The 18,166-nt window shown below is 38.1% G+C and overlaps 1 protein-coding gene across 1 annotated transcript; it reads left to right on the plus strand.

Annotated features, from left to right (window-relative positions):
- The first annotated feature begins 1,886 nt into the window (after positions 1-1,886).
- LOC135222164 (ionotropic receptor 93a-like) lies at positions 1,887-15,760 on the plus strand. Its single transcript, XM_064260323.1, has 10 exons — positions 1,887-2,011; positions 5,234-5,368; positions 8,711-8,931; positions 9,796-9,924; positions 11,170-11,356; positions 11,941-12,177; positions 12,821-13,098; positions 13,395-13,532; positions 14,062-14,248; positions 15,127-15,760. The coding sequence occupies exons 2-10, from the start codon at positions 5,237-5,239 to the stop codon at positions 15,415-15,417; spliced, it is 1,800 nt and encodes a 599-aa protein (XP_064116393.1). The 5' UTR covers positions 1,887-2,011; positions 5,234-5,236; the 3' UTR covers positions 15,418-15,760.
- The last annotated feature ends 2,406 nt before the right edge of the window (positions 15,761-18,166 follow it).

Raw genomic sequence — 18,166 nt, forward strand, 5'->3', positions numbered from 1 at the left:
ATATGTGTGTGTATGTGAACATATATATATATTTATATATATATATATATATTATATATATATATATATATTATATATATATAGATTGGTGTGGTGTGTGTGTTCGTGTGTGTGTATGTATGTATGCATGTGTGTATATATGTACGTACTTGTACGTAATTAATTCGCTTTCTATAAACCGCTTGTCTAGTCTCATGAGACGCCATATTTTATTCAAAACTTCAGACTCTCCGAATCTCCAATTGGATCTCACTTAATGTGCCACTGGCTGTCTTTTAATGAGAGGGTATGTTCTGACTGAATCACTGCAAAAACGCTGGCCAATAACGCTAATTACCACTCCAAACCTTTGAAAGTAATTGTACATTATTAAACACCAGAATATTAGCTTTTTTGTTCTGAAAGAACAAAAGTTTTTGAGAGCTTTCGTTATTCTTGACGTTGCTTAATAGTTTTTTTTTCTACTCATTCAGGAAATACATTAGGTAACAGACAGTTTTTACAAGATAGTCTTCAATTTCTTTCTCGTACTACCTGCATTTATTTCTAATATATGTTCCTATTTCTCTGTCTCCCTTTTTTTATTTTTTTATTTTTTGTAGCTTTAAGAGAATGTTACGTGTACGCGAACTTTCGTAAATGAGGTCGGTCACGGGAAGTTCCAATAATTAATTAATGGGGTATATATCACGCTACTAAAATTCATGTTTAGATTCTGATAATCGGAGTTCGGGGGCTGCTATCTATGACTAATATTTCTTGGGGTGGGGTCATTATCTTTAAGAAATTTACAGTCTTTAGTTATGTTTTTACGGTAGTCTCCAACGGGCTTGTACTAAACACGCTGCAAAGGTGGAGTCATACCGGGTTAAAACCCTTCGGTGGGTCATTATCTAGGAGGGATCCTAATAATCTAATCGGTAACCTCATCAAAAACTCGACTCTACATAGACTGAGAAGTTTACCTCAGCATATTTAACAATTTTCTTGTAACCTTTCTAAAGCAGACCTTTTCGTATGACATTTTGGATTCCACTTTGGGATTCATGAGCTTAGTAGTAGTAGAGCGAACTTAATTGGTACCCATAGGCCTAATACTGAAAATCTCTACATAGGTTGCTTTAATAACTTTTTTTTCAACTACAGCTGACAAAAGAATGTAATTTGCTCTCACTAACTCGTACTTAAAGATGCAATTATTATTCATTGTCTTTTAAATATTGCTGGCTTGTTTCTTAAACTGAGAGAGAGAGAGAGAGAGAGAGAGAGAGAGAGCGAGCTGAATAACAGGAAAATAACAAGCAGAAGCGTTTTTATGCGCTGTAAACACTTACAGCAGTTAAATAATTAAATTATTTTTCTTTTTATCCCTGTCAGGTCTCGCAAAGTTCAACTTGAAACAAAGAAAGAGGAGAATAGAAAGAAAAAATGAAATGTATTTTCTTCTGTCTTCTTCTGTGGGGTCTGTCTACCGGGTACCATCCTATCCTGCCAAGACTTTCAGGCAAGTTGATGCCAATCCAAAAGCCCACACAGAAACGAGAGAAAAATTTGTCAATAAAACTCTCCCTGGAGACATATGGGATCTTTTACAATTGGGCGTGACTTTTATCTGGGGTTAGAATGAATGCGTTTATAGCAAATTTTATAATATAATAATATCTTAGTGTTTAGCAAAATCCCTCTGCAATTTCAAATATGCAAGCGTTACCTGTCTCATATTATGATGGAAATACAGTTGAGTAAATAGTATATCATTGAAACTTAATTGGCAACTGTAAAAGTGGGCGTGGCTTGTGTGTTAACAAAGAATAAGGATTGAGTTGAAGCCGTTTAAAAGCTTCTCCAGCTTATCTCACTGCGAAAATGATATTTCATTTCAGAAAAGAATGACCTCCTGGGGGGTGAAACTTTCGAAGCTCTGAGAGCTGTAATTGCTGAAACTTCTGGGCCTAATTGCTTTGTGGTTCTCTTGAGTGATGGCACTCAGTCGTCTTACTCAGTGTATGAGGTTAGTTAATTGAATTTACACAAGTGTAAGTAGGATTTACTTTTTATTTCCCTGTGACAGTGTCCATCTCTTTACATATGTAAATCTTCTTTGTTTATGGGATTATTTAACTCCACTAGTAATTGTATGATTAATTTCTATTATTTTATTTAGCTGTCATCTGGAACATTCATATTTGTGAGCATTTTATGAGTCATTGAAGCTCATTATACTAAAATTGGCAATAATTACTCTTTTGGGATTACTGCGCTCAAAGATGCAGCGACATCTGAGAAATTGAATGAATGTTCGCTTTGATTTGATCTAATTTTATTATTCTTTCATTTCTAAATTGTTTCGTTGTCTTCTAATGGCTCAGTTTTGAATAGCTACCTCCAAATTGTGATAACCATCCATGTTTAATTTTCAGATTATCATTATACTATTATTATTATTATTATTATTTTTTTTTGGGGGGGGGGGGGGGGGGGGGGGGGGGGGGGGGGGGGGGTTGTCTAACACAGTCCTCCAATTCGACTGGGTGGTATTTATAGTGTGGGGTTCCGGTTCCGGGTTGCATCCCGCCTCCTTAGGAGTCCATCACTTTTCTTACTATGTGTGCCGTTTCTAGGATCACACTCTTCTGCATGAGTCCTGGAGCTACTTCAGCCTTTAGTTTTTCCAGATTCCTTTTCAGGGATCTTGGGATCGTGCTCAGTGTTCCTATGATTATGGGTACAATTTCCACTGGCATATCCCATAACCTTCTTATTTCTATTTTCAGGTCTTGATACTTATCCATTTTTCCCTCTCTTTCTCTTTCAACTCTGGTGTCCCATGGTATTGCGACATCAATGAGTGATACCTTCTTGATTTTGTTAATTAACGTCACGTCTGGTCTATTTGCACGTATCACCCTATCTGTTCTGATACCATAATCCCAGAGGATCTTTGCCTGATCGTTTTCTATCACTCCTTCAGGTTGGTGCTCGTACCACTTATTACTGCAAGGTAGCTGATGTTTCTTGCACAAGCTCCAGTGGAGGGCTTTTGCCACTGAATCATGCCTCTTTTTGTACTGGTTCTGTGCAAGTGCCGGGCATTCGCTTGCTATGTGGTTTATGGTTTCATTTTTCATATTGCACTTCCTACATATGGGAGAGATGTTATTTCCATCTATTGTTCTTTGAACATATCTGGTTCTTAGGGCCTGATCATGTGCCGCTGTTATCATTCCTTCAGTTTCCTTCTTTAGCTCTCCCCTCTGTAGCCATTGCCATGTGTCATCGCTGACTAGTTCTTTAGTCTGTGTCATGTATTGTCCGTGCATTGTTTTGTTGCGCCATTCCTCTGTTCTGTTTGTCATTCGCCTGTCTCTGTATATTTCTGGGTCTTCGTCTACTTTTATCAGTCCTTCTTCCCATGCACTCTTGAGCCACTGGTCTTCATTGGTTTTCAGATATTGCCCCAGTGCTCTGTTCTCGATGTTGGCGCAGTCCTCTTTGCTTAGTAGTCCTCTCCCTCCTTCCTTTCGTGTTATGGATTGTCTGTCCGTATTTGCTCTTGGGTGTAGTGCTTTGTGTATTGTCATATGTTTCCTCGCATTCTGGTCTATGCCGCGAAGTTCTGCCTTCGTCCATTCCACCATTCCTACGCTGTATCTGATTACTGGCACTGCCCATGTGTTTATAGCTTTTATAATATTTCCGGCGTTGAGTTTTGACTTGATTATCGCCTTGAGTCTCTGTATATATTTTTCCCTGATCGTGTTCTTTCATATTATTATTATTATTATTATTATTATTATTATTATTATTATTATTATTATTATTATTATTATTATTATTATTACAGGAAGGATGGAATAATGTCTTTGCGGGCCGTATTTTTATTGCTCTTGCCCCCTCCACCTCTATATTATTATTATTATTATTATTATTATTATTATTATTATTATTATTATTAATTATTATTATTATTCCTTACAATTCGCTTCTTAGGCTCAGCGATGTTTCTGAGTAACTGCCAATATTCGTATTGGGAATTTTTTCAAAAAATTATAAATGCTGAAGGTAATCTTTTATCAAAACAGGATATCAGGTCCAGGTCAAGCAGGGGTCGTCGTCAGTACCGGTATTATTCCGTAGGCGTAGTTCAGTTCGGGGCCGGGGTCGTACTGACTACGCCTACGGATAACACCGGTACTGACGACGACCCCTGCTTGACATGGACCTGATATCCTGTTTCTAATAAAAGATTACCTTCAGCATTTATAATTTTTTTGAAAATTCCTAATATAAATATTGGCCAGTTACTCAGAAACATCGCTGCGCCTGAGAAGCGAATTGTAAGGAAAATAGAAAAAAACAATATATAAAATAAACTCGCTAATTCTGTCATTTTTAACAGCATTTGCTTAAAAGAGGGCCTTTCTTCAAATTATTATTATTATTATTACCATTATTTTTATTACCATTATTATTATTATTATTATTATTATTATTATTATTATTATTATTATTATTATTATTATTATTATTATTTTACTATAGTAGTGTGCCCATAACGTCCAAGTGACGGTAATCTAATAGAGCATCGGAAGGAATTATCGACACTACAGACGTTACATATCGCCCTTCATATATAGCTTGAGGTTTATTACCACAAGAATACTTTTCAAAAGAAAACATAAATAAAAAGATGAGATGGAAAAATAAAATGACAAAAAGCACATGAGTAAATAGAAGTTTATGAGTAAATAAAGCAGTTAAAGTGAGCGCCAGGAAGAGGGTGAATTCTGGAAAGCAATGTTGATTGTTTGTAATATATGAAGTAAATATAGACGCTTTTAGCTTTAAAGGAAGGTGCCCATGAAAGAACACTTATGGTGCATTGCAATATTAGTCTATTTGAGAAATAAAACTGTAAAAAAATAATTAACAATGACCATCGCAGAATGACCACAAATAATGACACAATGAAGTAATGCTTATATAACTCAAGTACCAGACACCCGCACCTCCCCTGTGCTTGTTGGACACACGACTTTCGCAAGAATGCATTTTTTGTCATGCCTCTCATTTAAAGTGGCCTCTGTATTGAAGCTGTTCCTCGTTGGCTGCTAAGAACCCAGAGGTTCACATCAGCACCTCATATCCCCTCAGCACCTTTATCAACACTGCAGAGCCGCCGCTGGGCGATGACGATCATTTTCATCAAAAGAGCTTCTTCTGTCGTCTGCAGGCCATGAGGCAGCTTCGTGCACCTTGGGGATTTGGGACGTTTGAAGCAGAGTCCTCTGGTGGGAGCTTCCGCAATGATTCGACAGCTGGACAGGTCAATGAGGACCTGTTCGCCGTCATCAACGAGGCTCGGAAGGTGAGATCATGACGTTCCGCTCAGGTTAAAAAAAAAATTAGCTTTTAGTTTTCTGTAGCATAAAACGATTGATATGGCGTTGTCTGTCCGTCCGCACTTTTTCTGTCCGCCCTCAGATCTTAAAAATGACCGAGGCTAGAGGGTTGCAAATTGGTATATTGATCATCCATCCTTCAAGCATCAAACACATCAAATTGAAGAACTCTTGCATCGGTAGTTTTTATTTTGTATAAGGTCAAAGTTAGTCATAATCGTGCACCTGGCAACGATATAAGACAGGTCACCACCAGACTGTTGTTAAAGTTTCATGGACCGTAGTTCATACAGTATTATACCGAGACCACCGAAAGCTATAGATCTATTTTTGGTGGTCTTGATTATACGCTGTACGGAAAACTCGATTGCGCCAAAGTTTACTTGCTTAGTGTAAAGGTAAATATGTGATGTTTGAATGATTTGGTTTCACAAATGACGTCGTAATGATCAAGGTCAGTGACGTAGATCTACGGGATTGTTAAGTAATCTTATGCAGGAGCATATATATATTTATTTATTTATATATATATATATATATATATATATATATATATATATATATAGTATATATATATATTACATTTTAACTACATCGTTTTGTATTCCTTCCATTTTACAGTATATTCTTTCAGCTTAAGTAGTAAAGTAAAGGTGTCCTTATTATAATGTATAATATTTGTATGCAGTATGTAGGTACCTGCGTTATTCTTTGAAGAAATGTTTGATGTCAGTTGAACGGTAAATGGAACTATTGAATAATAAGTCAATGTAACATTCTATATTTCTTTTCTTTATTGCATCTTGCTTCTCTTCAATTATTGTCATCTCAGTTCCACTGCACAATTATATAAATAATTTGCCACCGCCCACAACCACTCTTGGAAAAGATGTTGCGGGCGCCCATGGTCATATGATGCCCTAATGTAGCCCGGGTCTAATGAAAGAAAAAAAGAAAATTAAATTAAAAATCGCAGCTGAATTCGTGAATGAAGTCACTTCAGTAGGTGTTGCCGACCTTCCGACACTCGACTACTTATCAGGAATGAAGCTGCTGGACCCACACTTTTTCTCATTTCCATCGTAACGAGCCCGAGTCTTTTCTCTCACATGGGATCGATCTTGGGTTTCTTCCTGTTAGGAGTTTCTCGTTGGACGGGTCGGTTACGTGCTCGACTACCGATCACAGGGTCCGGGTTCTATTCCCTGCCCTGCCAACGCGAAATCAGAGGAGTATATTTTTGTGATAGAAATTCATTTCTCGATGTGGGTCGGATCCCACAATAAACTGTAGGTCCTGTTGCTAAGTAAGCAATTGGTTCCTAGCCACGTAGAAATATCTAATCTTTGGGGTTAGTCCTGGGAGGTCTGTTAATCGGCTCAGTGGTCTGGTAAAACTAAGCTAACTAAACCTAACTTTCTTCCTGTTACGAAAGTAAATATTCAGTGTTTATAATTTGTGTTTGTACTGGCTGCTTTGTATCAAAGGGCCTCTTTGCTTGCTTTGTTTCTGTCTGGCTGTCTCTATTCTCTCGCTCTCTTCTACCATCTTCATTCCGGTTTTTTCTCTTCTGGTTACTCTGCTTTGAAAAATCCTCATAATATATTTCGTCACATTGCTTTTCTCGTGCTTATATAAATCAATCAAATTCAAAGCAGTGTTTTGCAACATTATGTGGATAATACGCTGCGATCAGGCCACATAAAGAGGTACACTCATATACTCTCAAACACACACACGTAGCACACACGTATACAAAACGCCAGCATGGATTTTTTTTATACAATTTTGTCCCTCCAGAAGTCACTTTCTAATGAATCTTTAGTTAATGACCTCCCAACGTCAGCCACTCACTGAATTATTTCAAGTCTGGAAACCCTTTACGAGTTCGGAATCGGTTTGTCTCTACTGAACTTTCCGCAACTCTTTGCATTTTGGAGGGAACCGCTTTTTCGACCAATTCCTCTTTTTCTCTCTCTCTGTAAATGAAGACGAAAAATACGCATTTCTTCATCCAGCTTTTTATTTCATTTCTTTCTCTCATTCTTTTCCACTTTCAAGATTTCTTTTTGGTTTTTAAGTATTCCATTTTCTTCCTCGTACAGATTATTGTCTCTTTATCGAAACACGTTTAAAGGAGAGAGAGAGAGAGAGAGACGAGAGAGAGAAGGGAGAGGGAGAGAAGGAGAGAGAGAGAGGAGAGGCAATTTCTGCTTTTTTCTTTCTAGGAAGAAAGAAACGAGATGAACTTCTAAAGTACGTGAGAGAGAGAGAGAGAAAGAGAGAGAGAGAGAGAGAGAGAGAGAGAGAGAGAGAGAGATACTTTACGAGTGATTAAGTGAAATATTGCACCAGTTTCTGCTCTCTCTTCCAGAAAATAAGGAATGAAATAAAATAATGGCCTATACTTTCTTAAATACCTAAAATGAGTAAAAAAGGGAAGTTTTTTCTTGTTTGGTGGAATTCAGATGTCTACACCAGGCTTCGTATTTACTTTGAACACCTTTCCACATTTAAAGGCTGCATTTGGGCAAGAATCAAAAGCCTTAACTCGTCTTCATTTCAGTCATATTATGTATCACCGAAAGATGGATCCACTGTCTATGTAATTACCATTTTGGCCACTGATCCATCGCATAACTATCAGTGAACCTTGTGACACCCGACTGGACTCTCCCACAGTGATCCTCGTTTTGTGATTTACTTTCTTTTTACTGTCAAAATTCGGAACTTTAAGTGTCTTCCTCCTTATCTTAAATCCTTCTTTTCTCCAGGTCTGGCCTTGATGAGGCCGCTTGCTTAGCACCTTCTGATATTCCCTTTTTAAGAGAATAATAATAATAATAATAATAATAATAATAATAATAATAATAATAATAATAATAATAATAATAATAATGATAACGTTTAACTGCTAGACGGAAATGGGGAAGGAAATCAACTATTAAAATTCATAACTGGAAGTGTTTTCGTTTAAGTAACGCTTGTGTAGGTGCTGTGTATTATGTGTTGTGTATTAAGAGTGTCATGGCTAAATACAAGTAAATCAATCAATCATCAATCAGTCAGTTTAAAAAAAGGCTCAAAAGGAAGCCCTGGAAACGAAGAGGGAAATCAAATATTAGAACTCATTCACTGAAAAGGTTCTTGTTCAAGTCATGTTTATTGTGTTTCGTGTATTTTGAATTGAAAATTCACGCAAAGAAACCAACCAGCCAATAAAAATTGATATTCGTATTGTGAAGTGGCCAAATACAGGTCAGTCGATCAATCAATCAATAAAAAAGCAAGTCAATTTTCCTTTACAGCTCCGGAGGACATCTTGGTGCCTGACAGCAGCGGTCATGAGTAACTCGTTGCCGTTCCTGAGGGAATTCGGCGACGCCTCGCTCAGGGGGAGGCTCCTCATCTGGCCGACGAGGTTGCTCGTCGTTTCCACCATTCCCAATCATCATCTGAGGGACCTCTTCGCCTCTTACTGGACCTACTCCATGATGAACGCCATGGTGCTCACGACGCAGAAGAAAAAGTTATTATTGTTATTGCTATTATATTATATACAGTTTTCCCTTAATAAAAGGATGCCTGTGGGCGCGTGTACTTCATAGGGAGTACATGCATTTCAGTTCAATATATATATATATATATATATATATATATATATATATATATATATATATATATATATATATACACGTGTGTGTGTGTGTGTGTGTGTATAGAATCTACTGGCCACTTTTACCAGACACATATGCAACTGTAATAACCACAATGCCCTCTTAACTTCTTGAATTCTTTGCTCTATTTTGGATACGCTTGTCACTACAAACCCTGAAGCTTCAAGTTCTAAGAATATTTTTTAAGAAATTGTGATGCCCGGTAACCGTCAGGTCGGCAACGTGACCTCTTTGCGATTATGGGACCTGGGATCGTTTCCTGGTACCGGACATCACAATTTCTTCAAAAAAAATTTCTTTGAACTTGGAGCTTCAGGCTTTGTAGTGACAAGCGTGGCTATGACAGTAGTGTATATATCTAGATATATATAATATATATATATATATATATATATATATATATACATACACACACACATATATATATATTATATATATATATATATATATAAAATATATATGTAGATATTATAAACACTTATACACACACGCACACACACATACAAATATATAAAATATATATATATATATATATACATATATATATATATATACCATGTACCAGTTTATATATACACATATTTGTAAATAATGATTGCATATATATGCACCTATGTTATTACCTTCCTAATCTATCACAGTCTCTTCGTTAGCTCAGTGATAAAAAGAAGAACTACAGGGAAGAAGAATATTATTATTTTTCCCTTCATCGGTAGGTACGACATCTTCTCCCATTTGCCTCATACTAACTCAGGTGAGCACTTCGTCCGAATTGCTTCGTGGTCTCGTGGCGACGGCTTGGTCTTCATGAAGAAGTCGAAATTGTTTCCTGTAAAGTTTTCGAAGTGAGTCCAGTTATTATCATTGTTATTATTAGAGTTAGTGGTGCATGAACGTATCCGTAACGAAGTTAGAAATACTCTTTTTAAGGAATAAAATATCCGAGTAATCACGAAATAGAAGCCATTGTCGACGGAAGCAAACAGTTCCAGCGCTGTTGGCATTTCTTTGAAGCCCTGTAATGGGTCATAAGTCTTGAATGCCACCATGGCGTGACAATCGTATCAGCTGCTGTCCGTATGTCAATTTAATCATAAGCGTGGATCGTATCATGTAGCACTTACTCCAGCCGGGAGAGAGAGAGAGAGAGAGAGAGAGAGAGAGAGAGAGAGAGAGAGAGCAGGGAGCTTAGGTATATATATATATACTTATGTATATGTATTTGTGTGTGCTGCAGAGAGAGAGAAAGAGAGAGATTGAGAAGACAGGATAGAGAGAGAAGAGAAAGACCGAGAGAGGAGGAGAGAGAGAGAGAGAGAGAGTTCATGACGGCGTATTTTTAGCAGAACTATATGATATATATGCATTTCATATCATAATTTAGCCTTGTCATTAGCGCCGGGTAACAAATTCTATCATAAAGAAAATTTAATATGCTACGATTGTTTACTAATACCACATACAAAGAGAGAGAGAGAGAGAGAGAGAGAGAGAGAGAGAGAGAGATCTGGAATGCCATCAGAAGACGTATTTAATTGTATAACCCTTTTGTCCGACACGCAAGACTAATTCATTTCTGGTTTTCATTTCTCAACATTAACGCAGCTTCGTATTTTATTACTATTTATGCTCAATGATCAAATAATAAGCACCATATTAAAGCAGTAAACATATATAATCTAATATAATCTAATTTGATTAATACTGTTCTGTTTCTTGAAGCGCAAAATCGATGGCAAAATCGGTTAAGAGTTGCGCAACAGAATCGGCGCCCTAATGTGATACATTTCCTTGCAATTGAAATTATCCATTAATCTGTAAGCTATGACTATTAAGTTATAAAGAGTGAGTAAGAAAAAGACTTACATTACTTACATGTTCATAATTTCGTTAGAATATTCTTAATTTTCTTCCACTACAAAAAGCCTAAATAAATTCAGAAAATATGTTTTTTCTATAAAAATTTATGTTTATTCGAAATCGAAATGATGAGATATTAAATATGAAAAGTTAGTCAGTAAAAAGTAAACAAAATGAAATAATTGAAATTTCCATTCATTTACCTGACCTGACCTCTTTCTCTTTTTCAGCTTCTACGGAGGTCAGGTCAACGTGACGGCGCTGCCCTTTGCCCCACACTGGCAGGTGACAAAGAGAACGACTCCAGAAGGAGAGCCGGTCGAAGTCCTCTCTGGCACCGACTACCTGATGCTGGACGCCATCTCCCACGGGCTCAATTTCAGCTACTACGTCATCCCGACCGCCAACTGGGATGAGGTATTGTTTCTCCCTAGGAGCAAAGGCCAAACACCAATATTTTCATGCAAATAGGTTGAATACATATCCGCAAACTTTTTGTGGTTCTAACTTTTACGTCACATGTTTATCCAAAATTAGGCAAGGGTTTATTTCCACTTACTATTGCAGATTTGTTTTCAATATGTTTTTGACATATGTGCAAAAAATTGCCAAACAAATTCGTAGGCTTAGAACAGTTCTGTGTTTGCACACTTCAGGTGCAAGTACACTACAGTGAAACATCCCATGAACAAACTTTGGCAACCTATTACACGTATGTCATGAACAGGTTGAAACAAGTCAGCGATTGTAAGTGGAGAATGAGCCTTTAATGGCAAATTTTCGATTATTATTTGAAGTTCTGATTTGAACTAACAATAAGTTGTAGACATGTATTCAACCTGTTCGTGATGTGTGTGTGTGTGTGTGTGTGTGTGTGCAATAACTTTCACACTTATGTTTACATGTTCTACTGTAATGTGAATGCATCCTAGCGTGGCAGGTTTTTGCTTTAACTCGGCCAGACTTAGAATGGTAAGATTTGTCTGAATTTCGCATTACAGGTGACGAAGAAAGTCGAGGAACGCGAATCTTTCATAGCAACCGTTATTTACGCCCTGCTGCCCAACAGACTCCTTCAGTACGACTACACGTACGCCTTCGAATTCGCTTCGCCCACTTTCTGCATGAGGAAACCAGTGTTGGAACCCCAGTGGCAGAGCCTTTACAGGCCTCTGACAGACACTGTCTGGATCTTAAGCCTGGTTGTGATCATTCTCTTGCCAGTGACTATTTACTGGGTAAGTATTATTTCTTGGAACAGTCTGAAATAGCAGACTTTCTCATCTACCAGGATATGAGTCTTAGCACGAAAAGTTTGGTTGTCCATGACATTCTTTGTTATATCAGGGATTTGCCCTACGTTTAACAACCTAAGATTTCATGGGACATGAATGAAGCCTGACCTAAGCTGGCACAACACCATTTAGATAGATTCTCACACGGCATTCATTAACCTGACCTAACCTACCTCACCTCGGGGTTAGGGATTGCCCTAACATGCCATAATAGGACATGACCTGACCTGTCAGAATGCATGTCTACCTTGACCTTCGATTTTATAGGAAATAGTGATCTTACTTAACAAACCACTAGGTAACTACCCTGAAATATAATTTTACAAGGACTGATGACCTGATAGACCTTGTCACAAGGGATGGATGATATTGTGGATGCGGGAACTAAACAAATTAGAAATTTATTTTTCTGCCTTAAGTACAAGGATAAATTCTTATCATTACATATTCGTTGTTTTTGTGAAATACATCGAAAAAAAAGCAACAGAATTTACTTATAGAAATATTGTACAATCACAACCAACTTTCGCAATAAAACTGACCTACACAATATAATAATAAAATAATTTTCTTTCTCTCGATTCAGATGATCAACTTCGAGGAGACCAAGAAACCAGAGAAGGGCGAGAAGAAGAAGATACTGTTTGTCGACGTCTTCCAAGGCGCGTTGGGAGTTCTCTTGGGTCAGAATTACTCCATGGACCACTCGACGTCCGCCAGTTCGAGAATTCTCGTTAGTTGCTGGTTAGTCTTCGCTTTCATACTGGGTTCGGCCTACAGGGGCAATCTCACTGCCTTCCTTACCCTGCCCAAGTACCCTGCGAGAGCTGAGACGCTTGAACAGCTGATCACCGTCGTTGACAAGTAAGAAAAGACGAGGAAGAAATAGAAAATCAATTGTTTTATTTCTAGGTTTGCAGTTCAAAATAGATTCATGACCACTAGTTTCTATTTCAAAATACATCTATATATAACCTTTTCATTCAAAATAATTTTTCCCTTCAAAGTATACCCAGAATCATTTTTTCCTTCAAAATTCATGAGCAGTTTTTCTCAAAATATATCCATGAAAGACGCTTTTCACTTCAACAAATAATGAAAACGAAAGGAAACATCTCCAAGAAACCATTTCCCTTACAACAAGAGAATCTCTCTCCCAGAGTAACGATGCCGCCTTACGGGGAAGCTTTCCGGTCGTTCTACAGCAGATCCGACTCTGTCGTTTTCCAGACTTTGGCCAGCATGTGGGAGACGGTAACTTCCGGGAAAGAAGGTCTTACTGACGCTTCCAGGCGAAAGTACGTGGAGTGACAAGCTGCATATTTTTCTGTACTTGCTAGACAAATAGACACAAACACTTTCTGTACTTGCTAGAGAAATAGACACAAACACTGATGCTTTCCATGAGAACCTGTAATATATCCACGGTTTCCAGGTATTTTTTATCTAGCCTTTCCAGGTAAGCTTGCTGGATACGCACATTTTTTCATTCTTTTGTTGGCCGGAAAAGTCTTCAGTGTTTACAAAAGCTCCTTCCTTTACTCCTACCCGGCAAACTCGCATAGACATTCAAACTATTTCATTGCTTTTGCTAAAAACAAAAACACTTCTGTGTTTCCAGCTGATCTTCCCTTATACTTCTTCCAGACAATCTCACATAGTAGGCCTAGATGTCCAAACTCTTCCGTTTATTTTTTCTGGAAACAAACTTTAGCGTTTCCTACTACTAGATCTTTACCCCTTCCAGGCAAACTAAAAAATGCCCAGATTCTTTCATTTCCTTTTTCTGGAAACCGAAACTCTTCGATCTTCCTTTATTCCTTTCAGACAAGCTCACATAGATGTCCGGAGGTACCTGGAACTCGCCATTGCTGAACAGTTCACGAAAGCGGACGGGTCGACGCACCTGTACCTAGGGAGGGAAAACGTTTTCCCTGGTCTGTCTGGGTGGCCAATTCCGCACGACGCCCCTTTTAAGGAAAACATCGACAGGTCAATCATGGCCGTCAAGGAGGTAAATACAGTGAATTATTCTCTACAAAGTGAGTTCTTTTGAAATCGAAAATTGAAAATACACCTCGCTGGGGTTATTTCATGAATGTAACCGTAATTAAGCTTGTCTTAATGACTTTAAACCTTATTAAACTTTCCGTCACACGGGTTGTTAGGTGATTCAGTTAGTTTTTTAAGTACTCTGGTGATTGTATAGCTAACAGGATTAATTTGGCTTCAATACCAGAACGTCCATTGAATTAGAGAAACTCTTGCGGTGTCCATCTATAATTCCTTTCCAGGATGACAGTACACATTTATTTCTGTCTAGTATTTTTCATCCTTCTCTGATCTCTTCTTTCTTACTGATTAGAACGAAATAAAAACCACAATCCCTTTCCAGACTGACCTATTGGAGGCCAGGAATGAGACGCACTGGTCAGGCTGAAATAATAAACCACAATCCCTTTCCAGGCTGACGTATGGAAGACCTGGAATGCGACTCACTGGTCAGGCTAAAATAATAATTTGCAATCCTTTTCCAGGCTGACATATAAGAGACCTGGAATGCGACTCACTGGTCAGGCTGAAATAATAATTTGCAATCCTTTTCCAGGCTGACACATAAGAGACCTGGAATGCGACTCACTGGTCAGGCTGAAATAATAATTGCAATTGTTTTCCAGGCTGACATATAAGAGACCTGGAATGTGACTCACTGGTCAGGCTGAAATAATAATTTGCAATCCTTTTCCAGACTGACACATAGCAGACCTAGAATGTGACTCACTGGTCAGGCTGAAATAATAATCGCAATCATTTTCCAGGCTGACACATAGGAGACCTGGAATGCGACTCAATGGTCAGGCTGAAATAATAACAACAACAATCACTTTCCAGGCTGGTCTGTACGAAAAATGGAGCTCCGACTTCATGACCCAGGCCCGGAAGGAGAGTCTGGAGAGGCAGCGGCAGAACGCAGCCGAAGGGAAGTCGCCCGAAGAAGTCGCTGACGAAGCGGATCAAGAGACATCAGGCAACTCCATAGTCGTGGCACTCACCGTCGTCCATATGCAAGGACCCCTGATGCTTCTCCTTCTGGGGCTGGTGATGGCGTCCGTCCTCTTTGCCGTTGAGATGACCATTTCCTGCTGCCACCGACCGGAAATAGCAGCAGAAAATGGCGGATAGTGGACTGTGAAATGGCGGTTAGTAGAATGAGAAAATAGCGGACAGTGAAATGAGAAAACAGCGGATGAGAAAATAGCGGACAGTGGACTGCGAGATACCGGATAGTGGAGTGAGAGAAAAGCGGAAAGTAGAATGAGAAAATGGGTGAACTGGACCGTGGAATAAAGAGAAAAGGAAGCAAAGAAATGACGGCAAATGTCTGAAATTTTAATTAAAAAGTACTGCAGTCATGTAAACCGCTGTTTTATTCACGGGGCGAAATTGCCATTAAAATCCATGGAAATCTTGAATACATGATATAGCTACGCTTATGATAATAATAATTATAATTTATTAAAAGTAATGGCCACTACTTTTAATAGAGTATATGCTTGAGAGAGGGTCTGCTTTTTAATACAACAACAACAACAACAACAACAACAACAACAACAACAACAACAACAACAACAACAACAACAATAATAATAATAATAATAATAATAATAATAATAATAATAATAATAATAATAATATAATAATAATAATAATAATAACAACAACAACAATAAATCTTCTCTTAAAAAGAATGGCATCATCCGTGGAAACTGATTTCATTCAAGATCTTTTCAATTCTTACTATTCTTTTTTTCTTCAGGGCTGATTTCTGCCAAGAGCTGGCGATGTTCCATAATTGGATAAAAGGGGAAAGGGAAATAAAAGAGAAGAATAAGAGGATACTACCATTGTTATTAACAGGACATGCTTAAAAGAGGGTCTACTCACTTCAAATAATAATAATAATAATAATAATAATAATAATAATACCATGGGACACCAGAGTTGAAGAGAAAGAGAGGGAAAAAATGGATAAGTATCAAGATCTGAAAATAGAAATAAGAAGGATATGGGATATGCCAGTGGAAATCGTACCCATAATCATAGGAGCACTAGGCACGATCCAAGATCCACCCTGAAAAGAAATCTAGAAAAAACTAGAGGCTGAAGTAGCTCCAGGACTCATGCAGAAAGAGTGTGATCCTAGAAACGGCGCACATAGTAAGAAAAGTGATGGACTCCTAAGGAGGCAGGATGCAACCCGGAACCCCACACTATAAAGACCACCCAGTCGAATTGGAGGACTGTGATAGAGCAAAAAAAAAAAAAAATAAAATAAAATAATAATAATAAGAGAAAAAGGGAAAAAATCGTTAAGTATCAAGACCTTAAAATAGAAATAAGAAGGATATGGGATATGCCAGTGGAAATTGTACCCATAATCATAGGAGCACTAGGCACGATTCCAAGATCCCTGAAAAGGAATCTAGAAAAAAAACTAGAGGCTGAAGTACCGCCAGGACTCATGCAGAAGAGTGTGATCCTAGAAACGGCGCACATAGTAAGAAAAGTGATGGACTCCTAAGGAGGCAGGATGCAACCCGGAACCCCACACTATAAAGACCACCCAGTCGAATTGGGGGACTGTGATACACCTAAAATAATAATAATAACAATAATAATAAACCAGGAGACCCGTTTTATGAAATCTAGAAGAAATGAGATAAGAAAATGGGAAAATGCAGCAATGAATAACAATAAGAAGAAAAGAAACCTTATATTCATTTTATGTGTGTAGGCTAATGCAATTGCCAAATTACGGCAGGTAGGCAATTACCTCATAACAAGTGGTGACGCCATAGATAGCGTCGCAGTTACTACACGTGTGAGGTGTGGACAAAAGGGCAGGTTGTAGAGTACTGACTTTATTACATGTTGTTGTTCAAGATTAAGCTGGCTTTATGCCAGCACGGGCTCTTGCTCGTAGAGCAGCCCGTATGGTTTATTACAGGTAAGGGAAAATTCAAATATACAGTATGTGGGCGGAAATGTGGTTACTGACCCGCGAGAGAATTAAAGTGGGTCGGCGAGACCCGATTTGTGTTTCTTGAGAGACATATAATACAAAATACAAAAGTACATAAAATATGATTTCACAAGATATATACATTGGCGGAAAGCCCGCTGAACGCTCTCGCGGAGGGAAGTAAGAACAACGCGAATGTTGAACTACATACAGAGAAAATTGTGAATAATCGTTGTCCTTACACACGAAATGTAAACGAAAACTAAGGGATTACCGAATATGACGATGATATCGGCTGCCAAAATTTACCGTCAGCTAAAAAAAAAAAAAAAAAAAAAAACAACGTCACCACTCATCTTGAAGCAATCAAATTTGGCATCTGAATCTAACACGTGTAATACTGGCCAGTCATTCTCTTTGCTGAGAGAGAGAGAGAGAGAGAGAGAGAGCAGTTTTGACCTTATATAACACTTATTGTAGACTCGTATGTGTAAGAAAGAGAGAGAGAGCTGCTTTAGCCTTATAACACTTTTTGTACAGACCTTATAACCGTTATCATAATCTTGTGTATGAGAGAGAGAGAGAGAGAGAAACTGTTACTAAGAAACCAACCGGACTGCATAAAGCAGACAGAGGCACAAAAATAACAGAAAGAGAGAGAGAGAGAGAGAGAGAGAGCGCGAGAGTAGTAACCTGGTCCAACCGAACAGGTGTACCATGTGGGACTCTCAAAGTAGCCACCTGCGACTTTAAATAATGACCACCGGGAATCCCCTGTCTCTCTCTCTCTCTCCCTGGTATCTGATGTGGTATTTACAACCACTATAAATGGTTTCGTACCTTAACTTTCTTTCTTCCATTCTTCAAAATTAAGACACAAATAGGGATGCCCATCCCGTCGATCTCTGC

Source organism: Macrobrachium nipponense, chromosome 3 (assembly GCF_015104395.2).
Source record: "Macrobrachium nipponense isolate FS-2020 chromosome 3, ASM1510439v2, whole genome shotgun sequence".
Taxonomy (NCBI): Eukaryota; Metazoa; Arthropoda; class Malacostraca; order Decapoda; family Palaemonidae; genus Macrobrachium; species Macrobrachium nipponense.